At 46.5% G+C, this 25,078-nt stretch overlaps 1 protein-coding gene across 5 annotated transcripts; it reads left to right on the top strand.

The window, feature by feature from the left end:
• The first annotated feature begins 8,879 nt into the window (after positions 1-8,879).
• Positions 8,880-23,165, top strand: Slc20a1 (solute carrier family 20 member 1). 5 transcript variants are annotated; one of them, XM_076832576.2, is made up of 12 exons: positions 8,880-9,046; positions 9,413-9,554; positions 9,672-10,029; positions 10,240-10,380; positions 10,551-10,636; positions 14,359-14,455; positions 16,564-16,683; positions 18,463-18,732; positions 18,842-19,400; positions 20,057-20,242; positions 20,980-21,064; positions 22,253-23,165. In XM_076832576.2, the coding sequence occupies exons 3-12, from the start codon at positions 9,675-9,677 to the stop codon at positions 22,412-22,414; spliced, it is 2,061 nt and encodes a 686-aa protein (XP_076688691.2). In that variant the 5' UTR covers positions 8,880-9,046; positions 9,413-9,554; positions 9,672-9,674; the 3' UTR covers positions 22,415-23,165. The 5 variants fall into 5 exon arrangements, 4 of the variants coding, with proteins under 4 accessions (XP_076688691.2, XP_076688692.2, XP_076688690.2 ...); XM_076832577.2 differs by lacking the exon at positions 9,413-9,554 and having other exon boundaries at positions 9,640-10,029; XM_076832575.2 differs by having other exon boundaries at positions 9,413-10,029.
• Positions 23,166-25,078: the final 1,913 nt, after the last annotated feature.

Raw genomic sequence — 25,078 nt, 5'->3', positions numbered from 1 at the left:
TGGTGATCAAGAGGTTGCCAGCCCAAGGCCCTCCCTGGTGGGCTCAGCCGGGCTGCCTTTGAGTGGGTCCTGAGCAGAGCGGGGCAGCCTGGCTTTCTTTAGCACAGGAGTGAGAAGGCAGCGCTCCGAACTCACAGGAAGCCGAGCACAAGGCGGCGCCTGACAGTAGGCGCGGCCCCGCCCGCAGGGTGAGAAGAGGAAGGGCACCTGGGGCCTGCTGAAGCAGCTTCTCCCACTCCAGGCTGTGGAAAGCAGGTCAGCCTGCACCCTGCCCCCTGCCAGCCACCAGGCACTGGCCGCCGCCCCCAGTGGAATACATCAGGCCAGGCCCCCGGCGGAGGGCGTGGCACGGGAGGCCCTGAGGTCCACTGAGGTGCAGAAGGGCTCGGCCAGCCCAGGCCCTCCAGGCTATTGGGTCACAAGCCTCCCTCTGGACTTCAAGCATTTGCCTTCCCTGTCTTGCCCCTGAGCTTGTGAGTCAGCCAACCCCATCCTTGCAGGGCACAAAGAAATGCAGTGCTCCAGGACCCTTCTGAGACTACGGGAAAGGAAACTAAGCTCATGGGAAAGAGGGATGACCAGGTGGCCAGGCCAGGCCCTATGCAGGGTGGGAGGTGAAGGCCTCAAAGAATAGCAGGCCGGAGGCTTCAGAGTACAAGAGACAGATGCGGCTCTGATGATCAAAAGAGGGTCCGCAGAAGGCAGCTGTGAAAGGAGGTGGCGGTTTTGGTGGGGGGATGGATATGGCAGGACTCCTGAAGGAGAGACATGGGGGATGGGGGCAGGAGGAGGAGGAAGGAGGAAGGAGACTGTTGTGGAACCAGAGGGGTGGGGAGAACACAGGCATCTGCAGAGGAGCTCCATCGGCATTAGCAATTGCAGGGCCAAGAGGAAGGCTTAGCTCTTCGGCATGGGAGGTCCCTGGTGGGGGGGATTTCACCAGCTGTGGAGAAAGGGGTGGTGCAGACGACTCTCTCAGGGAGCCTGCCATCCACCGTCGGTAGAAGTGACAGAACAAGAGGAGACTCCTCGAAGGCAAGTCCTGGATCTTCAAAGGCAAAATAGGAGATGATAAGAGAGAGGTCCTGAATCCAGGGAGGACAAAGGCGAAAATGAGGGAGAAGGGAGGGCGGGGAGCTGCTGGATGGAGGTGCTAATCTTGGATTTCACAGCAGGCGCTTCCCTTTCCCTGGATCTCGGCTAGGCCTGATAGCTTGTGCTGGTGTGGTCCCTGCGGTCCTCATTTCTGAATTTCTAGGGAAATTCAGGCAGCTGGAGGGAAAGGCAAAGGGTGCTCTTAGCCCAGGGGGGGAGATTGAGCACCTCTGCATCGATTCCTGTCTCCTGTGTCCGTCACAGGCCCCATCAGAGCTGTTAGCTAGAAATTACCCAGAAGCTTGTAAACATTAGTGAAGTTTCTGAGTGGCCCTGCACGAGGTGCCAGGAATGATGGGAAGTCAGAGTGGGTGACCCCAGGGAGGTGAGGCGGGGATGAGCTCCACCACCAGCGCTCCAGACAGCCGGCTCTGGGAAGCAGCCTCTGCTGAGGCTGTAACTACAGACTTCAAGTTCCCAGCAGTGAAGCCAAGTCCCTGCAGGGCCTGGCTACCCACGCTGACCCCATAACAACCACCATGCCAACAGTGGGCCCTGCGGAGGCAGGAACATCAACAAGCAAGGAGGTGATGGCGGGATGACCTCATTGGAAAGGCAAACACTTCCCTCCACACAGCTGGGGAGAGGAGGAGCCCATCAGCAGCCACAGGAGGCTGTTAGGGTTAGAGCAGGCCAGGAACAGGAAAGAGAAGGCATTCCACCCGGAGACAGCCCAGGGAAGAGGGAGGCAAGCTTGCTCAGGAATGACAGGTACACAGCTGGAAGGGGACAGCAAAGAAAAGGCCATATTGCTGAGGACGAGCACCCACGAATTTCAGTCTGCCTGAGCCAGGGATGCAGAGGGTGGTGTTGGTGAAGACGGTTCAGGCCACGTATGCTCTGAAGGAAATTGAAATAGCCGCCGACCTTGAACCTGACACTTTCTCTTATGTGCTGGGTGTGTAAGTCAGTACAACATCATATAAAATAAAAACATGCATTCAGCCCAGGTAATCCACTGGCACTGGCCCAGGACAGACACACCCACTTTATAGGGCACTACTGTGTAGATATCAAAAGAAAACAATCAGGAGATCTGTGTGCGATGACATGCAAAGGCATCTAGGACAATGTTCAGTGACATCAATGAAGAAGAGGTTGCATAACTTTATGGTATGATTTCATCTGATTTGAAAAAGAAAAATGGTGTATGTTGGAGGGAAACAAAAAAAAAAAAACCAAACCACCTCTATATGTGTTTATTTCAAGGAACTGCTAATGGTGTTATTTTGGGGGTTAGACCAGAAAGTTGGGATTCTAGGGAGGTGCACACTTAACTTGATTCTTTTCTCTAGGTGTCATTTTACTGGAGCATGAATTTCTTATAATAATTTCTGTAAATCTGGAGCTCCTCTTGCCCTAACCGATTTCATCCACTAGTCTTAATAGTTTGATGACCATATTTTGTGAACTAAATAGAACACAATCTGACGAATATGAATTCTTATGAGGATAAAGGAAGAAAGTCTTTGCAATCAGGGTCATCTGAAGTTCTCTTCCTTCTGTTTTCTGGCCTGAAAGTTTCATCCTCATTCCCATAACTGGCTCCTCTGGTTTGAATCCGGAAGCTACACAGAGCGGTGGGAAGAACACCAGTCACTGCCATTCATCCATCCACTGCCCACAGGACCCCTATACCAGGGTTCCTCCCTTATTTACCAGTTGTGTGACTGTGGGCTCTCATTTCCCTGTGCTTGCTCTATCTGCATCACACAGTTGTGAAGATAAAATGAAACAATGCTACTTGCGTGTGTGTGTGCGTGCGTGTGTGTGTGTGTGTGTGTGTGTGTGTGAGAGAGATACTGGGGCTGGAACCCAGTGTGCATGTTGGGCAAACACTCTGCACTGAGCTACATCCCTAGCCCTTTTATTTGTTTATTTATTTTTTGAGACATGGTCTTGCTAAGTTGTCCAGGTTGGCCTAGAACTTACCTCTTCCTAAATAGCTAAGATTGGAGGTGTGTGTCAGGGCACTCAGCTGAAGGTACCTAGTACCAGGAGAGTGAGTCCTATATGCATATATATTTAAGGTTTTTATAAGCTATAATCATTAAGAAGGTAGAGGCATTATCCAACGTAAGTCAACAAGTTCAGTTCCCTGCCCATGGTGGGCATTGAGTGGTAGAATAAATGAACTGTCCTGAAATAGACGTATTTTGAGGAATCAGTTAAGTGGTCCCTGAAAGCAAAGTCACTTTTGGAAAATACAACCGGCAAGAATTTTAAGTACAATGGATGAGATCATCAGCTACAGAAGCTTTTCATCTAAATAATGGTAAGTGTAGTTTGTACAAAATCTAGGGACACCAAATCCAATTAGTAACCAAATGAGGGCTTGCTAAACACCAGGCAGAGTTCTATGCTTGTTGCTTATTCAAGCCCTGTAATGACCTTGTGATCTCTACTTCACAGAGAGGTGAAGCAACTTGCCCAAGTCACAGCTGGTAAATGGTAGAGCCAGGAGTCCAATTTCCGATAGCCTGACCCCACAGCCCACGTGTACGCTGATGATCCCTTACGTATGAGGGCAGGAGGAATTGTTCAGAAAATAGGACCCAACATTAGAAAAGATTGGTGGGGTTTTTTGTTGTTGTTGTTTGTTTGTTTTTTTTCCTGACTGAAAAATCACGTCAACATACTGTCTCTAAACCTACCAGGTAACAACAATTGTTATTCTTATCAGTAGTTCCCAAACTAATGTGCTTAGGAATCATATTAGGATCTTATTAAAATGCAGATTTCAAGTGAAGCATGTGCTTGGCAAGTGCAAGCCCCTGGGTTCAATCAATCAAAAAGCAGTTCTGAGGCAGCAGACCTAGGGCAGGGCCTGAGGTTTTGCAAGCTCCTCTGCTGGTCCACCGACCACAATTTGAGGAGCAAAGCTCTAGGCAGAAGGCAAGAGGGTTTCTATCAGAGAAGTGGATTTCTCTACTGAAAATGAAGAAATCTGGTTTTGTTCTGAACCTTAGTCTCTCCCGTGAGTCAGTTTCCAAAGCTGAAGGCTCTTTGAACCCTCTGTCACCCAACAGTTGGGTTTGGGGACTAGCAAAGCAGGCCTGAGTCACTCCCAGACAGCAGCTTGCTCCACCCACTGTGTCCTGTGGGTGTGGAGCTTTCTCTTGTTGCCTTGCTGAGGGGGTCAGATGAACAGGATCCCTGAGCTGGCTGAGAGGGGGGCCTGGTGAGCCTGACCCACTACCCCGAGAGGGTGGACTGGGGGGACCAGCAGCTTGACATAGTCCATCGGGTTCAAGAAGTGATAAATCTGGGTGTATGGAGATGAGGGGTGTGGGTAGGTAAGAAGTGGCAGGTCCAGAGGGGAGGAGAGGCTGAAGGGGATGGAAGGCAGACACAGCCAGACCGCAGTGTGGAATTAAACACCAGGAGTTTGTGTTTCGTGAGGGTGTGGGCTGGTCAATCCGGTTCATCTCCTGGAACCACAGTAGGCTGTTTGTTGAAAGAATGAGGAGTTGGGGGAAGCCATGGACAGGCTGAGGTTCTGTGCCCCCCACCACCCGGAGGTGACTCTGGGGGTGACTCATGTCTGGCCATCCCCGCACTTTCTTAGTCTAAATCCACTGACCCTTTCTAGCTGCAGGACCTTCCTTATAGAGTTCCTAAATTTCTAGCAAGTTGCCTTTCTTCCCTGCAGAGCTGAGAAAGTTGAGCCTGGGGGAAGACAGGGAGTCCCAGTGCAAGTCTCCCCAGAGGTTTTCTGAAGTGTGAGAATGCTGTGCTGTCCTGAGGCTCTCTCAGAGGACCATCTGGACCGTTCCAGGCTCTGAGAACTGCGTTCCTGTTCTCTCTGCCTGCGTCCTCTGCCATATCACATCTACCATGGGCGAACACAGAGCCAAATGAGATGAGTGGACAGAGGTGGGGGAGCAGGCACATCTGCAGGGGGTCGGCCAGCTTCTGTGTTGGCAGAGAAACCGATGGGCCAGCCTAATTCAGTTCTTTCTTGCTTGGGATGCTGGCCCCAGGCCAGTCTAAACCTGAGAGTCTCCACATCAGGGCTTGGCTGAGTGAGTGCTTGAAGGCATCCCTCACCCACCATTACCTGCCCCCAGGCCTCAAGTTTGCCCTGGACCCTACAGGGGCACAGCAATGGAGGCCAGGTGCCAGTCCTGCTCAGAGGAGAGAGGCTTTGGGAAATGTCAGGACAAGGCCCGCCACACCCAAAGTAGGTGGAGAAGCAGGGGTGACATGGTACCCTTCCTGGAAACAGTATTTTGATCCTATTTCCTGTAGAAGCTGACCACAGGGGGGTTTGAATGGCAAGGCGGTTTCCTTTCTTGGGAAGACTCAAGAGCACAGTTTTCAGTAACTCTAAGAGATGGTCAGGCCACAGCTTTATTTCTGAAGAGAACCTGTGCCCTGTCTTCCCACCTCTTTCTCCTCCAGGGAAACTGGGGCCACTGTTGGAGACCTGTCTCCTAGAAAAGCCCTTTTCTCTTCCAGTAGGGTTTGATGAGCCTTAAAATATAGGCGGGAAAAGCAACAGTTAATACAAATAAGGAGAACAGAAGAGAGAAGCAGATGTGTTAGCCTAAGTGCAAATGAGCATTGACACCCAAGTCGCCCTGCACCTGCGGGTGGGCTGGGAGAAGGCATGCACTAGCTTGAAGTCTGGAGGGCTCTTTGCGGGTTTAACTGTGCGTTCATTCTCTGGGCCTCAGCTCTGTGTCTGTAAAATGAGGTAAAAGTACCTCCTCAGAGGTTTATTGAATCACAAAAGATCTTACATGCAGAGGACCTGAAATAGTGCCTGGCCCCAAGCATCCATCTGGGAATGGGGAGAGTACTAGCAGGCAGAGAGGAGCTGCTTACCTGCAGGTAGCTACCTTCTCTGCCAAGAATGCACTCTCCCCTTGCTCCCACCCAGGTACTAAGAGACAGCCTGGGAAACTGTCTTGTTCTGGACCTGCTCCACACTGTTCCCAGGCCCACTTGAGTCCCCTGCTTCCCAGCAATTTCTGCAGGATGCTTACTTCATGCACATTGAATGTGACCTTAGGCGCGTTTCCTTGACTGTTAGTCCCTCTGAGCTCAGAGAGTCCATGTGGTATCTTCCCCTCTTTTTGTCCTGACTTCCGGAGGTCTGGAGAGGCTTACCCAGCCGTCCTAGCTCTTGGCAGCTCAACTCCACCCACTGTTAGTAAGGGATGGAAATATCCCCAGGAAAGTCCCACAGAGCCCGGTTTGGTGTTCTGCTGCTGGTGGCAGGCTGTGTTGTTCTGTCCTCTGTGGGTGAGGAACCCCTGGGCTCATGGGCTCATGGGTGGTGACTCATCAAGTCTCCCGTGGGCAGTCAGGGTCTGGGGCAGGCCAGTAAGCCCATTTATGTGCTAGGCACCACATGCTGCTCTTTCCCCTTTGGCAGCAGCCTGATTTGCTTGGCCCCTTGCTCTCTACCAACAGAGTAGTCCAGGTGACTGGGGAAAGGAGAGGGCCTGTGGCCACCACACACACAATTTAGACATGGGCTGTGCAGTCAGTCCTGTGCCAGTCACTGAATAAAGAGTACTCAGATATGCTGGGATGCCCTTTAGGACAGAAACAGATGTTGACTCATGTAGCCCTCCCAGCAGCCATGTGAAGGAGGGCTCTCCATCTCTCCTGTTTGCAGATGAGGAAACCATGGTGGAAAATATATTTGCCCATGATCATGTGACTACAGAGGAACCGAGCTGGTAGTTTGCAGTCTATGTGTCTAATCACCAGACCAACTGGCCTCCCTAAGGCTCCAGAGCTTGTTCGTATCAAAGGCTCAATTCTAATGTGGAGAACGCTCTCCCCGGCATTCAGAGAAAAGGCCAGAAGAACCGATGCCATCTATAAACAGAGCTGGGGGTCCTCACACTCCTTCTGCTTTTCCATTTCTAGGTAGTCTGATTTCTCTCTAGAGGCAAAGCCCTATGTCTCTCCTCCTATGGGAGCATAAAGAAGCCCCTTGGAAAGAAGGTGGGTACAGGTCCCAGAGGTCTGCACTGCACTCATTGAAGCCCAGCACCCTGAGAACCCTCCCTGGACTGTGCACTCCCACCTTGGTGACAATCATCTTTGCTGCCCTACTGTGGTCTTATTGTGTTTGCCAACTTTAAGAGCTACTACCACAGACTGAGAAAACACATGATGGAAAAATTTTCTTACAAATACTTTGGAAATTATTGCTAAGGACCTTTAACAGTCCTTTTTATTCAATGTTTTCATAATCTTAATATAACACAAAGGTTGTGAAGTAGTACATTCGAAGGTACCAGAATTACCCTCCAGGGTCAATGCTCTGGGACATGAACTTTCTTTGGCAGGCATGACCTTGGGCCCCAGAGCTCTGTGTAACTCATATAACTGTACCACACGTTCTGAGCAAGTCAGAGGACAGTCAGGTGAAGTTTAACTTAGGTGGAGTCATTGTGGATGACTCAGATGTGGCAACGATTTACAACATTTTTGTTGCTGCTATTCAGTGCTCTGTTAAAATTGTGGGGAGGGCTCTAGAGCATTCTAAACCTGGTATTTCTGGCTGGAATATTTTAATCTCACTATACCCCTGCCAAAAGATCAACCTTAAATCTCCTATGGCATGATTGGTTAGTCTTGATTTAAGCCATATAATAAAACACCCCCAAATGTGCACAACAAATTTTATTAGTGTCAAAGTCACACCCAGTACCACACAGGGGACCAGGAAGCAATCTTAAATCCCAGAAGGACAGGAAAGCTTCCAGGATGCAAAGAGACCAACCCCCTACTACATCCTAAAGCAGGCATATTCACGGAAAGAGCCAAACGGAAATTGGCATTTCCTGAAGGCCTACTGCGTTCCAGTCACTCGCTACCTCATCCAATTCCGGCCACAGGAAAGGTAGTGCCTGTTAACACTCCATATTCTTGACAACGCGTCTGCGAGAGAGAGTGGGATCTGCTCAAGGTGACACACTGCAGCAAGTGTCAGAATCTGAATCCCAGGCAGTGTTCTCGAAAGGCGCCGCCGACCCGGCAGAACACGCAGAGCTGCCGTGGGGAAATTAACGACCCACAGCCATCCCGAGGTTCTGCGCCACAGCTGGGGCCGCAGGCCGGCACCCGTGACTCCTTAGCCTTGCAGTTTTCACCCAAGTGTGTGACTGCGGAGCAAAGCGACCACGTGAGTGGCCCGGCCCCACCGCTGGGCGAGAGACAGCCTGTCTGGCCAAGGACAAATCGCAGGTGCGAGAGCGAGCCAGGACGCGATCCGGGGCCCTAGGGCACAACTCCCCTCCCCGTCATCTGGCCGCCCGCAGGGGCCGCGGCCAGGCGTGACACCCAGGCGCGGTAGTCCTAACTGCGCTCAAAGTGCGGCGGGCACCGCAAACCGGGGCCGCGTGGGAGACACTAGAAATAAGGTTGGCCGTGGCCTCCGTGGCCCGCAAGACGACTTCCGAGGGCCAGGAGAGGGTTGGCGCGGTCCCGGCCAGGGACCGGACACTGCGGGACACCGGGAGGGGCCAAGGAGGGGCCGTCTTGTCCCACGTGGACGCGCTCCCCGCCAGGGGCGTGGCCGCGGCGCGGTCTGGGCCAATGAGCGCCGCCGTAGGGCTCGCCCAGTCGAGCTCGCGGGGCCGGCAGGCACCGCGTCACGCCGGGGGCGGGGCTTGGGCGGCGCGAGGCGCGGCAGGTCACGCGGGTCGCGCGCCGGCTATAAGTAGGGGCGGCGGCGTGCTCCTCCAGAGTGATGGCTGCCGGCGCGCGCTGCGTGTTTTCTTCTCTCGGCTGCTGAGGCACCCGCAACCGCTCCCTGTGTGGGTCGCGTCGCCCGGGCCCTCCTGGCTCGCCGGCCGCAGGTGTGCCCGCGCCCCGTTGCCGCCGCCGTCTGGTCTCTTCTCCTGAGCGAACCCGGGTTCCCCTGGTGAGTGGCGGCGCCGCCTCGCCGAGGCTCTTTCTTCTCCCCGGGCGGGCGCGGGCGCGGGCGCCGCGGCGTGGGAGGCGGCGGGCGGCTCCCGGCTCGCGGCTGCCGCCTCCCTCCCGCGCCCGCCCGTCTGCCAGCCCGCCCGCCGGCCTTTTTGGCGGTCCCGGGTGGCGCGCGCGGGAACGGCCCTGTTCCGGCTTCGAGCGCGCGCGCGGGACGGCGTGGGGGACCCGAGCCACGTGCCCCGCCGCCGCGCGTCCCGCTGGGGCTGGCGACGGGGATAGCGGGCCGGGGGCCGCGGGCGGAGCCCGACCGGCCCGCCGCTCGACCCCCAGGGCGCGCCGCTATTGTTGTGTTCTCCCCCAGGATAAACTTGCGTCCTTGCTCTAATCCGCCATGGGATTCTGCGCCACGCTTGTAGCCCTGCGGAGCCAAAGACACCCCAGACAACAGACGCCCTCCCGCAGCGTATAGCAGTGACTCCGGCTCTCCTGCGCCCTAGTTTACAGTATTTAATGTTATATATTATATACTATTTATTATAGTGATTTTGATACCTCATATTCTGTTTACACACCCTGAACGCCGCTCAGTAATTCTCTTATCAATCCAACCACTACTCGAGAGCATGGCATCTACCGAGAGCATGGCATCTACCGTGGCGACGCTGATAGCCAGCACCGCGTCTGGTCCCCCTGCGCAGCAGTTCCTGTGGATGCTCATCCTGGGCTTCATCATCGCCTTCGTTTTGGCCTTCTCCGTGGGAGCCAATGATGTGGCAAATTCGTTTGGCACTGCTGTGGGCTCAGGCGTGGTGACCCTGAAGCAAGCCTGCATCCTCGCCAGCATCTTCGAAACCGTGGGCTCCGTCTTACTGGGGGCGAAGGTGAGCGAGACCATCCGCAAGGGCCTGATTGACGTGAACATGTACAACTCGAGCCAAGAGCATCTGCTCATGGCCGGCTCAGTCAGCGCGATGTTTGGTGAGTTCTTTTTATGTATTGTGGTGGGTGAGCGAATTTGTATCATGGGTGGTTCCATTTTTGTGCTGAACCTTTCAGATTATTTCGTTCGTAATATTGCTTACATAATGATATGTGTATACATATGGATATCACTATTTGTATATTATATGTGTATGTGTGTGTGTCATGTAGTTTCCATTTACTTACTAAAATTCGGCTCTGTTTCAGGTTCTGCCGTGTGGCAACTAGTGGCTTCATTTTTGAAGCTCCCCATTTCTGGGACCCATTGTATTGTTGGTGCAACCATTGGTTTCTCCCTCGTGGCAAAGGGGCAAAAGGGTGTCAAGTGGTCTGAACTGATAAAAATTGGTATGTTTAATCCTGAGTGGTTTAATTTTTGTTCTGGTCCTGTGTTACCTTGGCTTTGCATATATCTGTAAATGGTGTAAAATAGGCAGATTTTGAAGTGGAGCATTTAACATTTAAAGTATTTACTGAGTTTCACTAGTTTACATTTATCCTTCCTCTTTTTTTTCCAGTGATGTCTTGGTTCATCTCTCCACTGCTTTCTGGTATCATGTCTGGAATCTTGTTCTTTCTTGTGCGTGCATTCATCCTCCGCAAGGTAATCTTTCTCCTCCCTGTTGTGACCTTCCAGGGGTCACACTCAGTCTGTTTTTCACACTGGGTGACATTCTTGAAGATGTGATTGGTATGTAGTTATGTGGCCATGAAAAGTTAAAGTTCTTTGTTCTGTGCATCTCTTGTGTGTCGAGGAGTTGCATGAAAGAAGTGAGTTTTTAATACTTAAGAAGACATTCAGGAAGGAAAAAGTCGAGTATCATGGGGCATGTTAGGAACAAGCTTGGAAGGGAAAAAAAAGTAAGGAAACATTCAAGGTGGCTTTGCCAGCTGTATGTAGGTTAGTACTTCATTGAAAACACCATTGTTTTCAGGACAATTGAAATTGTAAGCTTGGGGTCTGACAAGTTACAACATCCCGTGGCTACAACTAAATGGGTCTCCACAGTGCTGACTATTGGAACCAGTTTATAAAATTTCTAAATGAGGCTTCACTATAGGTAAAAAAGAACCAATAAAGATAAGTTTTTGTGGGGGTCGGGGGATGGTGGCAGATTGGGCAACCATTTAATTTCCTGTGTATTTGAAAATCCCTTTTGAGGTACCTAGCATTTCTTCTATCAAGAAGTCCGATGCTGCCTCCAAAATAGACAACAAGGGATTACACTGACATTGGACTGAGTTACAGTAAGAATAAATGCATTTTTCTCAGGAAACAAAGTTGCCCTTTTTCTAAGGTGAATGTTCTAAACAGCCCATTGTTATTCACTTAAAAAAACGCCCCTAAACTGTAGAAATCTGAGTGAAGAGAGATAGACAGCTTAATCCCAAGGGTAAGAACGAATTCAGACCTCTACTTGTCTTCTGTATTTCTGAACTTCTCTGGGGAAGAATTTGGGTTTGTCTTATAGAAATTCTATTAACTGGGAAAGTGATTCTCCAGTTACCCTTATCCATAGCCTAAGATTTGGCAGAACACACTAGTTTAATACTTGGAACATTTATAGTTTGATATAAAGTGACAGTAGAAAGTTCATTGGTACTGGCTCTTAAGTTTGGCAGTTTCAGTCAGGAAGCCGGTATGATTGGTACCTATACTCCCACTGCTCACATCACATCTGTGGTACATGGTGATGTGCTTACATTGAAACTCACCAGAAATCAGGACCCAGAGTATTGCGTTCTTTCTGGAATCCCCTATCCCACTGCATACCAGAAAACCAGAAAAATTAACAGCATCCTTTGTTAAGAATTCCTGCTTTACAAAGGTTTATACAGGCCCTTTTGATTACTGGGAAGTAGATCATTCTGATTCTGGAGACAAATTGTGTGTCTCATCTCCACAAAATAAATCAGCCCTTCCTGAAGGATAGGTGGAGCTGCTCCAAGCAGCAGTGAGGGATTTTGATATCTCATTTGAGGAATGCAAGCCAGGTACCTCTACTGAGAGCTTAAGTTAGATGTATTAACTTCATAGCCACATATATCTATTGGTGTGGGGATGGGCATGGGCAAGGACAATTGGAATGGGGTTTCCAATAGTGCTCACCCTGAGCATCTTTGCACACACACTCACCTGTTCTCACTCTTGCATGCGAGTCTCTCAGTAATGAGTGGATGAGTATGAACATTTGTGGTTGCTGTTGATTTTAAATTTCAAGAAAACATCCTTAGACTAGTAAGCTTTGAGGTGTCCAGCTCTACAGTCTCCATATTTGACTATTAAGATGCATTCACACTCTTAAAATTTGATCTTTAAAGTTGAGGTTAAAATATTTTCTTTATTTTAAAAAATACTGCTTTGAAAATTTTCTGAATTTTTTTTTTTTTCCCAAAGGTGTTGGCCTTTGAGTAGGAAAAGGCAGAGTGGAGATGGGGGTTCTTCTGTGGAGAAATGTGACACTCAACAAAAACAGTAGTGATGAAATTTTCCTGTTGTATTTAAGTTCTAGTCAAAGAAAATCAAGCTTTTAGCATTCTTCTACTTGTTTGGAATCATTTAGTTTCTCTAGGATATGTTCCCTTTAACATGTAAAACATAAACTGTTCTGGGGAGAGGAAATGTGAAGATCTATTTGCTAACTAAATGATAAGATAGTCACATCACTTCCAAGTAAAGTTTTAAATGTGTGCTGAGTAGCTCATGGTGTAAGTATTATTTCATAAAATTACTCTCCCTGCTTCCCTCTTGGAAGTGACTGGGAGGAGGTTGGAGAGAGAGAGAGTAAAAAGAAGAGACTTTTCTTTTACCTTTTCCCTAAAATTGTTAATTTTGTTTTTAAACCATGAACTCATGTTTCATAATGTACTATGAGTAGGATTACTCTTTCTCTACCCTGTCTCCAGCTACGTGATTACTGTTTCTTTACCTCAGGGAGTACATAATTGTGAAGAAGCTGAACCTGAATGTATAGGTGACTTCGTAACTCTGACGAGTCAGTCGCAGTTTGATTTGCAAATGCCCTATTACTAAATAGAACTTGAAAATCTTTTTGAGAGAAATCCCCAGTGAAGTCTTTGGAACCTTATTGTGTTTTAATATTCAGAGTTGGGCCTTGGGCTTACTTTTTTCTTTTCTTCGAAGTTAGCCTTTAACGAAAAGTGGACACCCTGGTGAATTGTTCACCTTGCTTCGGGGCCTTTCCACTTGCCCATACCTCTGTCCTCCCCACTCCCCAGCTGGGTGGCTTGCTCCTTTCATACCCTGAAACTCAGCTGAGGCTCACTCCCTGCCCTCTTCAAATGAAATGTGCTCCTTCTCCTGTCTTGTCCTCTTATTTTATCTTTTATTTTTTCTACACTGCGTTTGCTAGGGTGGTGCAGTATTCTGTACTAGACTATGAATCTCTTCTTTGAGGACAAAGAAGTCTTACTTCCTTACTTTGGTCTTACTTCCTCCCGTATTTCAGTGCTCAGAACAGGTTTTTGGGATTGAACCCAGCTGTGCTTTACTACTGAGCTACATCCCCAATCATTTTTATTTTTTATTTTGAGAAAGGAACATGCCAAGTTGCTGAGGCTGGCTTCAAACTTGCGATCCTCCTGCCTCAGCCTCCTGCCTCAGCCTCCTGAGTCACTGGGATTCTAGGGGGGTGCCACCATGCCAGCCCAGAATAGTTGTAGACTCAACTAGGATGAGTAGTGCACAGTTGATATTTATCTTTCCACTTTGGAAATGTTAATTATGCTGTATCAGATGTTTAGATAAGGTGGTTATTGCAGGTATTCTCCTGTTTTAGTTTTTATTTTTTAATTTTTAAAATACTTTATTAGTTGTTGATGGACCTTTTTTTATAAGTGGTGCCGAGAATCGAACCCAGTGCCTCACATATGCTAGGCATGTGCTCTACCACTGAGCCCCAGCCCAGCCCCCTGTTTTAGTTTTTAGTATTGAAGGTAAAGTGGGTGGGGGGTAGTATTCTAACATCTCGTAGCTCTCTCTTTCAGCTCTTAGGTGGAGTGCGTCTTCAGGCATGGCTTGGGTTTATGTGTGGACTTCAAGGCTTTAGAAACATAAATGTTGGAACTGATGATTCAGGATGTTAGCAGTCACTAGTGGAGGTAGATTTGTTATTAAAAAATAGCAGAAAAATGGCCATTTTGGAGCAGAAGATGGAATTGACTTTATCTTATAGAGACTTCCAGGAGCAAGGGCAGGAAAGCCCAACTGGGCTTGGGAATTACAGTGGAAGCTGCCCTGTTAACGATTCTGTGGAAATGGGTTACTTGTACAACTTGTAAGATACTGATCTTAATGTTTTATAGGCAGACCCAGTTCCCAATGGTTTGCGAGCTTTGCCAGTTTTTTATGCCTGCACAGTTGGAATAAACCTCTTTTCCATCATGTATACTGGGGCACCGTGTAAGTACATATCAAAATACTTAAATGTGAATTTAAAGTTATTTACAAAACTTGCATTAAATGCCCAATTTACCCCTTTTTGCTTTACAGGGCTGAAATCTCCTAGAAGGTGGCTGGCCTGCGCCCATTTCAGAAGGCTGCAGGCTAGTGTATGCTGAGTTAACCTAGATAGTTTTTCAACCAAAAGAGACCTGCTCAGATTCTAAATCACTACAGACCTTTCCTCTTTAGTCTTCACAGGATCCACCGATAATATATGACCTTCTCCCTCCCTTTTTCTTATCTATGCTAAAAATGCTGGAATTGATACCTCGACCACTGAAGAGTCACTAGTTATATCTGTTCTTCAATAATCAGTCATTTAGGACTGGCCTGCTGGATATCGTTTTTTTCTCTCCTGAGTGGAGCCACTTTTGTTTCTAAGTGCTAAATTTACTCCCCTGAATCTGCTTGAATGAGAAGAGTTGGGATGCTTAACACCTGGTCTAAGTACACTTGGAAGAAGAATCCCAGCAGCTCAGAGGAAAAGTAATAATATGTGAGAGCATAAAGGTCGTAATGGGTGCTTTTATATGGGACTGAGGCAAGGCATGATTTAACTTATGGTGCTCCTGTTTAATTAGCAACTCCAAGAAGCTGGTAACTAGACCTTGTCAGGCAGGAGAGTAGCTTTGGCATCTAGGCTTACTTGGCTGCAGGATTCATGACTGTGTAAGTCGTGGCTTTTAATATTTCGACTGTGACCCACTGGAAGAAAAACACTGTTGCTGCCGGGGGCACCTGCATGTATATGTAGTTGTAGAGAAAGACAGACAGCTAAAACAGTGTGAAGCCATTTATTGTTAGCTTGATATCCTTTAAAATTTTTTTAAAAGTCACTGACCAAAACATGGAACGAACAGTATTTTTAACCTTGCCTTTATTCTTGGAATATCAGCAAAGAAATAGATAACTTTATGAGATTATTGATCTTGGAGGATACAAGACTCCTTTCTAAATAGTGCAGGTGAAGAAAGGCTTGCATGCTGAATTTCCATTCCGTTGCGCATGGAGTTCTTCATGTAAAACCAGAAAATCTCCCGTGAGGCTCATGTATGTTTTAGTTTGTGTGCTGAAGTGCAAGGAAAACTGAAAGCAGGATTAAAATGCATGTAGTCTTACTGCCACCATAGAACTTTAGTTGTGAAGGGACTTCAATTTATATCTGATTTTTAAAAGGCTAATTGTTGGGGAGGACAATAGAATTTCCATTTTAAAAGTAATTTAATACCTAATGAGCAAAGTGACACAAACCAAGCATAGTCACTAAGCTGTTGTCTGAGCTGCATGCAGGTTCTCATAGCATGTCTTGGATTTGAGCAGTGCTGTTACTGGGCCACCCTTCCCTCTCTAGTAGAGGCTAGTTGCTTGGAGCCTGTTGGTATGCAAGTGAAAAGCAGGTGAGGACTCAGGTTACTGATCCTTGAGCCACATGCAAAGTATTGGTGGCAATTCTCTCTCAGGTACGGCTCATTAGTGAAATTGTTACTAGACTTTTCCTTTGTGAAAAAAGTTATTTAAAATATTCTTGAACCGATTGTTGTAGGTAGATGTCCCTGTTTTTCTTAGTTTAGCTTGATGATGCTTTCAGAGAGTTGATCAGGCTTTTCTCAAGGCCTGTACAATAGATGTGGTGACTTTCCCAGAGTTATTTCAGCATGATATGTGTGGGTGCCAGGCCCTTTTTTTCTAAACCATGTAATCTATGTGGGCAGACGAACCGTGTGGCAGGTGGACTTCAGGAATGAGGTGTGGGGAGTAGAATGCTTCTGTTTCATAGCTAGTCACAGATCGTCAGAGGAAAGCCAAGAAAAAGAAGAAAAAGGCAGTATTTGAAAAGCTGAGTCTGCTGGTGTTTGGGCCAAAACTGGTGTGGTGTTAAGATGGTCATTGGACTTTTCTCCCAGATTCACGAAGCCAAGGCATAATAAGCTCTGGAGTTAAAGCTAGCTGCAGTTGTCCAGGGTGACGGGCTGGCTTGGGGAAGCCTCTGTCCCACAGGAGGGTTTGCACGTTATTGCAGGGGCTGTTGCCCTGGGGTTTTCAAGATGCACCATTTTATCTCCTAGTGCTGGGCTTTGACAAACTTCCTCTGTGGGGTACCATCCTCATCTCGGTGGGATGTGCAGTTTTCTGTGCCCTTATCGTCTGGTTCTTTGTATGTCCCAGGATGAAGAGAAAAATTGAACGTAAGTAATAATTGTAACAGAAAAGTTTAACTAGTAATATTGTGTTTTTTTTTTTATTTTAAGCCACTTGTTATAACCCATTATTTGGATAGTATTGGCAAAATAAGAGATTTTTAAATGGAAACTTGAAAACAATGGGTTTTCTTTTCAAACTGTTTTAAATAGATTTAAAATGACCTGAGGCTTAATTATAAAAAACATCTAGCCTATACTGGAGAGACAAGTTGGTCACTTAATCTTCTTTCAAAATGTACCTCGGTCAGTTGCCAGGGGCATGGTAAATAGAGAAGTTGTAGCCTGTTAATACAAGTGTACCTAATGGAAAATGAGGGGTAGGCACAAAGTATTTTCATAGAGCAAGTATTTGCCCAACTGCTGTGTATAATTCGGATTCAGACAAGTGAAGCCAAGTCTATCAAGTGTGTCTGACCTTGGGCATCCACCAACATGTATCCATGTTGCGATAGTGTACACATTGCTTTACAAATGCCCATTGGGCAGATACACGTGCAGATGCATGGTGTATTTGTGCTGCTAGAATTATAGCACAAATTCTATAGTAAACGTTTCCAGGTGTCCCATGTAGGAATCATTTTAGTGGCCATTATAACACACTATTGCTGCTAATTAAATACTGAGTAAATTTTGATTAGTATCAGTCTTTTTAAAATCTTCCTTATGGGCTGTGATCTTTTAAAAATTACATTCTGCCCTTCCATCTTTACAAATGCTGCATTCCTGATGTGAGTGCTGTCCTTTGCAGCAAGGGGTGCACAGACTGCGGTGACTGGGAAGATTGCTGTGTCACTGCAGCCGAACTCCGGAGCCTCTGAGAGGCTCTGCTTCTCGGCTGTGCGGCAGGCAGCGAGGCTTTCAGGACTCCCTGACCTCATTTTTCCTCAGTCTGGGAGAAGATGAGACAGATCTTGCTTTACCACTAGTCTGGTTTGACTGAGATGCCTGAGCCAAGTGTTGGACAGGAAGTGTTCCTGTCTGGCTGTGGGATTTAGAATCATAGGCACATCTCTGTTTTATGCAGGTAGCTGTGAAAGGTGCCATCTTTAGTTTCCTGCATTGAGCTGTGTCACTTTGCTTGAACTCAAACTGAAATCTGGGGAATTTTTTTTTTTTTTTTTAAAGAACATGAATTAGGCTGGGCACAGTGGTACACGCCTATAATCCCAGCACCTTGGGAGGCTGAGGCAGGAGGATCACAAGTTCAAAACCAGCTTCACCAAAAGCAAGGTGCTAAGCAATTCAGTTGAGACCCTATCTCTAAATAAAATACAAAAAAGGGCTGGGGATGTGACTCAGTGGTTGAGTGCCCTTGAGTTCAATCCCTGGTACACACACACACAAGAAAAAAAGAACATGAATTGGGGGCAGTCAAACTTTTCATCTGATCTTCAGCTTAAGCTCGAGCTACCTTCCACTGAAGGAGTGAAGAAGTGTTTTTACATTTGTGAAAGGTTGTAAAATTAAAGACCATGAGTGTGGAGTGGAACCTTATGTAAAACCTAAAATATTTAATACCTGGTCCTTTACAGCAAAAATTTGGGACTCCTGCTAGAGGGAGTGCTGCATGGCTAGCTCCATCCCAAGTGAAAGTTGAGTTCCTGGCAGACAGTAAAGCAGGCAGGACAGTTAACAACCTGTGTTTTAACAAAACTTTATGCATGTTCTTATTGTGAGATAAGTTTTTGAGGGTGGAAGAATGGGGGTTTGGAAGAAGGTAGTATGGTCAATACCAAGCTAACCCTGACCCATTTTTTCTCCTAGGAGAAATAAAGTCTAGTCCTTCTGAAAGCCCCTTAATGGAAAAAAAGAATAGCTTGAAAGAAGACCATGAAGAAACAAAGCTGTCTCTCAGTGATGTTGAAAATAGGAATCCCGTGTCTGAGGTGGGGCCTGCCACTGTGCCCCTCCGGACCGTGGTGGAGGAGAGAACAGTGTCCTTCAAACTTGGGGATCTGGAGGAGGCTCCAGAGCGGGAGAGGCTCCCCAGCATGGACCTGAAGGAGGAGACCAGCATTGACGGCACCATGAATGGTGAGTCCACCTTCCAGAGTTCTGCAGTTATCTGCACAGGTGAGCAGGCTCGCTAGTCTAGACCCTGGTGCTTTTGGTAATGAATGTCACCTTTTTTGGTCTTGGCTAGGCACAGTGCAGCTGCCTAATGGGAACCTCGTTCAGTTTAATCAAGTCGTCAGCAACCAGATAAACTCCAGTGGCCACTACCAGTATCACACTGTGCATAAAGATTCTGGCTTGTATAAAGAGCTGCTCCATAAATTGCATCTGGCCAAGGTAGGAGATTGCATGGGAGATTCCGGAGACAAGCCCTTGAGGCGCAATAACAGCTACACTTCCTACACCATGGCAATTTGTGGCATGCCCCTGGATTCATTCCGTGCCAAAGAAGGTGAACAGAAGGGTGAAGAAATGGAGAAGCTGACGTGGCCTAATGCAGACACCAAGAAGCGTATTCGAATGGACAGTTATACCAGTTACTGCAATGCTGTGTCTGACCTCCACTCAGCATCTGAGATGGACTTGAGTGTCAAGGCTGAGATGGGTCTGGGCGACAGAAAAGGAAGTAGTGGCTCTCTGGAAGAATGGTCTGACCAGGACAAGCCTGAAGTCTCTGTCCTCTTCCAGTTCCTACAGATCCTCACAGCTTGCTTCGGGTCGTTTGCCCATGGTGGCAATGACGTCAGGTCAGTCCATTTTGAGTCTTACCACTTCTATTTTAAAACTGTCTTAGGGCTGGGGATGTAGCTCAGCTGGTAGAGAGCTTGCCTCACATGCACAAGGCCCTGGGTTCAATCCCCAGCATCAGAAAAAGAAAAAAAAACCCTGTCTTGTCCTTTTTACAACCTTGGGGTGGTACTTCTGCCATGTGCAAGATGCTGAGTAGGCTGCATCAGATGAGGCAGTGGCAGTCATTGACTTAATAAAACAAGGAAGTTTTGCTCTTCAGAGAGAATGTTTTTAATTGTTCTGTATGTGATAAATACAGATGTGTTTCACAGAGAGACCTTTATCTGTCCAGATAGGATGTAGATTTTTAGTAAATTATGGGATGTAAGATGAAAAATTTAAAATCCCTCCCCTGTTGAATGGAATTCTGGGTGGGTGAGCCTTAGTTCTGTGGTTATAAAGTTCATTGGAACCCGAGCTGCCTGTGGGAGGGAGGAGGCTGCCAGCCGCATGGCACCTCCCCCATCACAGATTTCATTTTCTTCTGTGTGTATGTTGGTGTTCCATTGGTTTTCTTTGAAAAAAAGGTTGATTTGCTAAATGGGCTTAGTCAACCTAGTAAGTCAGATCTAGTTCTGCCTTAAGAGTCATCTCTGCCCCTTTTTTCTTCCAGCAATGCCATTGGTCCTTTGGTTGCTCTGTATCTGATTTATGTCACCGGGGATGTTTCTTCGGAAGAGGCGGTACCAATATGGCTTCTACTTTATGGTGGTGTTGGCATCTGCACTGGACTGTGGGTTTGGGGAAGGAGAGTTATCCAGACCATGGGGAAGGATCTGACACCAATCACACCCTCTAGGTAAGCAGAAAAAGCAGGTCTTAAGAGAGGCTAGTATTTATTTCTTAAGACATGTAATACTGGGGCTGGGGCTGGGGCTCAGCGGTAAAGCATTCACTTGGCATGTGCAAGGCCCTGGGTTCGATCCTCAGTACCACATAAAAACAAATTAAGTTATTGTGTCCAACTAGAAAAAGAAAAGACATGTAATACTGTATGTTGCTAACATGAGACTAACCAAGTTTGTGTAATTTTTTTGATGGTATTCTCATTGTTGGTGTGAACCTTTTAGATTCACTTACTGTTGGTTGAATATTTGTTTACTCACCTTCAATGATCTAACAATTTCAGAGGAAGATATATTATGCTAATGGTGGATGGCTGTGTATACCTGGATTTTCTTTATTTGTTTTTACTTGGGAGCTAAGACTGATATTTACCAAATTCTTCAAAACAAAATTAAAAACTTTAATAATGGAATTTAGGGGTGGGGTGGGGATGTGGCTCAGTGGCAGGATGTTTACCAAGCATGTGTAAGGCCCTGGGTTCCATCCCCGACACACACACACAAATTCCCAAAGAACTTAAACTCTCAGTCATTACAGGATTGGGAAAGTGGGAGTCCCATGACCCAATTTAAAGTGGATGATGGAAATTGGCTAAAATGATGTTGGGGGGCGGGGGAGGGTTATCACTCAGTAGAACACATTGCTAACTTGAAGTGAGCTGAATTTGTGACAGTCTTTTTGTGTCTGTAGTGGCTTCAGTATTGAGCTGGCGTCTGCCCTCACTGTGGTGATCGCTTCAAATATTGGCCTTCCCATCAGCACAACACATTGCAAAGTAAGTGTGGAGTGAATTCAGTACATCTTCCAGGTGTTTCTGTTAGTGTGTAGGGTCTTTTATTTCACTTCTGATATTTTGATTTAGTAAGTTTTGTGCAGTTGGAGTCTTGAAGAGTTCACAAATTAGAACAGAATATAGGCTTACATTTTATAATTTCTTGCCTATTCTTACTTGTTTAAGCAGTTAAATATGTATTTTCCCCAAATAATGGAAAATTTCTCTTCCGTGGTGCTAGCTGTGACCTCTGACTCCTGACCTCTTTGTTACTTAATCCTCCATCATGGCAGTCTATAGTTGTTTTTTTTTTTTGTATCTCTGAGCACTGTATGTTCATTCTCTGTGGGGAAGCCGTTCACAGTAATTTGGATGTGTTTTAGTAGAATGGCCAGCCGGATAGCTGGGGCTGGGGGGCTTTTGCTGCTTTGCGTGGAGGCCGATGCCCTGGTTATAAGAAGCCTGAGAGCCTTGCTGGGCTTTTGGGCAGTTTTCTTACAGAAAGCACACATCAGGGCCCTCAGAGCTGCAGTGTGGAGAAGCTTGGTGAGTCTGAAAGTCTTTGAGTGACTGTAACTGCGGGAAAAGGAAGAACAGGGCTTCTCCAGAGGAATGGAGGCTGGTGCTATGTGGAACCTGCCAAGTCATCCTTCTCTAGTGGGGTGTGCGGGGGCAGCCCATTTTGAGATAGGCTCTCACTAAACTGCCTTGGCTGACCTTGAACTTGCAATCCTCCTTCTTCAACCTGCAAAGTTGCTGGAATTACAGGTGTGAGCCCTGTTCCTGGCGGGTTATTCAATCTTGAAATGCATTATCAGAACAATACATAAAAAACACTGTTGTGATGGTTGCTGTCCTTAAAACTTTGTGGGACAATGCTTGTGAATTTTCCAGTTTGCTTATAGTGTTTCACACTCTAGAAGGTCTTTAGAAAATCTAAAAGCAGTGTGAGTTCATTAGATTCTTGTAGTTCAGGAGGGAAGAGGAAGTGTTGTTTTCAGACCATGTTTTAGGGTAGTTAACACTGATTCAGTAATTGGATTTTCATACTGTCTTCATCTTCTCATTAGTAGTAATCTTAATGCATTTGGATCTAGCTTTTATGGAGTTGTTCTTGTCCAATTGTCTGGGTGTCTTTGCCAAAATATGTTGGACATGTTAACCAGTTTCCTTCCCCTGTCTCTCTCCTAGGTGGGCTCTGTTGTCTCTGTTGGTTGGCTCCGGTCCAAGAAGGCTGTTGACTGGCGGCTCTTTCGCAACATTTTTATGGCCTGGTTTGTTACGGTCCCCATTTCTGGCGTCATCAGTGCTGCCATCATGGCACTCTTCTATTATGTCATCCTTCAAAAATGATTCCAGTGTTACTGAAGACTGACGAGAGTCTTTTTAAAGTTTGGGAGCTGTGGGAGGGAAGTGTTAATTATGCTATAATTGCTTTTGTGCTAAATATGACTTGTCTCAAAAATAGCTATGTAAAATAGCCAGGTTTCCATTGGTTTCTTCTGAGGTCCCCTTTCCTTTTGGGCTGTGAATTCCTGTACATATTTCTCTACTTTTTGTATCAGGCTTCAATTCCATTATGTTTTAATGTTGTATTCTGAAGATAATGTGTGTGTGTGTGTATGTGTGTGTGTGTGTGTGTGTGTGTGTGTGTGTGTAAAAAAGAGAGAGAGAGAGTGAGAGAGAACCATGCAGAGCCATCCTGCAGAGCATCCTCTGCTTCGTTGGCTTCACCAGCTTTTGCCCTAACACGCACAGGGATCTAACAGCAAACCAGTTAGCTGAAGCTTCCCCTGTAGTCTCCTCCTAGAAGTAGTTATTGGCACTCTGCCTCCTGTCGCTGTGGCAGGTTCTCCCCGTGTGTGTGGGAACTTCTTAGAGGGTTCTTTGGACACAGTGAACATTTAGTAGTGACTTCTTTGACCATTATTGCTTAGAAGTAGGAAGAAAAGCCTTCTGGCAATCTTGGTTATTAAGATTTATGGTGGTGTGGGATGCATGAATGAAGTGGAATATGTACTTTGGGTAAGTTAAATGGGACAGCCTTCCATGTTCATCTGTCTACCTCTTAACTGAATAAAAAAAGCCTACAATTTTTAGAAAATTTGTTGTCTTGGTGTTTGTTTGACATACTTGGATCATCTGGCTCCTGGTCAGTTAGCCTTATGTAATTCTGAGGAGCATGTAAATATCTTCACAAGTCAAAGCTCTTTTCCAGCTTCACCATCCCCCACTCTGAGGTTTTTGTGATCCCAAAATATACATGACATCGCTCTGTAGGGACCATCGTAGCATCTTGGCATCTTTTAATAGCATAACCTAGACATTTTTGTGTTAGCGCATGTACATCTATGCATTGTCTTTAACAGCCTAAGTTTTTTCCTGTTTCAGTGGACTATTTTTTAACTTGTAGATTGTTTCTAGCTTTGATATTACAAAGAATGGTAAGTTTCATGTGTACATATAGCTCAGCTTCACTTAAACTCTAGGCTTTTAACTCTTGTGCCAGATATTGAACCTAGGGGTGTCCTACTACTGAACTAAAGCCCTAGCCCATTTTGAGACAGGCTCTCAACTAAACTGCCTTGGCTGACCTTGAACTTGCAATCTTCCCACCTCAGCCTGCCAAGTTGCTAGAATTACAGGTGTGCAGCACCATTCCTGGCCGGTTATTCTATCTTGAAACGCATTATCAGAACAATAAGTAAATAAACACTGTTGTGGTAATGGTTCCTGTCCTTAAAATGTTGTGGGACAATGCTTGTGAATTTTCGAGTTTGCTTGTGTTTCACTAGAAACCAGCAGTGAGACTGTAACAGGATAAGGCTGTCCCTCATGTGGCTTGTCCCTAAGAAGTTAGACTTCTGGTTGGATATATGCCATTGTATCCTCGTGTTCATCTAATGATCTCCAGGTTCTCAGGAAGTGTTTACCTCTCAGTATAAGCTGTTTATATATTCCTCACTTTTGTGCTAGGTCTTACTCTCCTTTTGTATGACATGTTAGCAGAGAATGGACATTAGCTTTGGGGCTGGTTGAAAATAGCTTTATTATTTTTATTTGAGGAAGGAGGGCAGGCTTGAGGAGGGGCAGCTGAGCATTAAACTCCAAGCTGAGGGTTTCAGTGTTAGCTACCCTCTTGCTTGCTTTGAATGGACTATTTTTTAACTTGTAGATTATTTCTAGCTTTGATATTACAAAGAATGTGGTAAGTTTCTTACCACATGTGGCTTCCAAAAAACAAAAACAAAAAAAGCTCAGTTGGCCCCAATCTTTCTAGAGCCCTGTGATTTTAATGGAGAACAGTACCCTCTCTAACATTTTCCTCTTAGAAGAAAAATACTCCAACTAACAGGTGTTTCTCTAGGAAGGGCAGCTGGACCTGGCAAGAGGGAACCTCTAAAGCTAGAAAGTGGTCAGAGGGGAGTTTATTTCCATATTTAGGAATGTCAACAATGAGGCAGGGAATCATGCTAGTAAGGACACAGTCCTCTTTGTGTGTGGGGGGAACATAGATGTTCCCTTGATTCAAAAATAAAAAATCAAGGTCTCATGTATATTAAAAGAGGAGTTTGATAAGGCTGTTATCAAAAACCACCAAGGTCTCTTGGTGCTATTTCCCTTTCCTGAGGTGACCTCTTTCCATTTTGCATTTGCTATTATGTATCTAAATAGCATGCTTGTATCACTTTAATGGATACAAATGGTTTGAATGAAAAGGTGAAAACTTTTTTTTTTAAACCATTAAACAACTTTTTATCAGACCAGCCAATGGATAAAGTTTATTTCACTTTTTAAAACTTATGATTGTTACTATTGGTTTTTTTTTGAGTTGTGCTCTTTCCATGTCGCCCACGCTGGCCTGGAACTGTGGACTCACAGGATTCTCTTGCCTCAGCCTCCTGATAGCTTGGACCCCAGCAGCTGCCATCACACCCAGCTGCAAACTCTGCCTTACAGGGACTTTGGGAGAGGGAATTGATGCTGTGTCTAGAGATCTCTGAATTTCTGTAACTG

The sequence above is a fragment of the Callospermophilus lateralis genome, chromosome 14 (assembly GCF_048772815.1).
Source record: "Callospermophilus lateralis isolate mCalLat2 chromosome 14, mCalLat2.hap1, whole genome shotgun sequence".
NCBI classification, from domain to species: domain Eukaryota; kingdom Metazoa; phylum Chordata; class Mammalia; order Rodentia; family Sciuridae; genus Callospermophilus; species Callospermophilus lateralis.
Note: the sequence above shows the minus strand (reverse complement) of the source record. Positions and strands in the feature narration are given on the sequence as shown.

What these genes read in the sequence shown, in the direction of transcription:
- Slc20a1 (XM_076832577.2), top strand. Translation starts at nt 9,675, where the DNA reads ATGGCATCTACCGAGAGCATGGCATCTACCGTGGCGACGCTGATAGCC. An exon ending in GATGAAGAGAAAAATTGAAC is followed by an intron (nt 16,684 to 18,462) that starts GTAAGTAATAAT and finishes TTTTTCTCCTAG; the next exon opens with GAGAAATAAAGTCTAGTCCT. An exon ending in CATGGTGGCAATGACGTCAG is followed by an intron (nt 19,401 to 20,056) that starts GTCAGTCCATTT and finishes TTTTTCTTCCAG; the next exon opens with CAATGCCATTGGTCCTTTGG.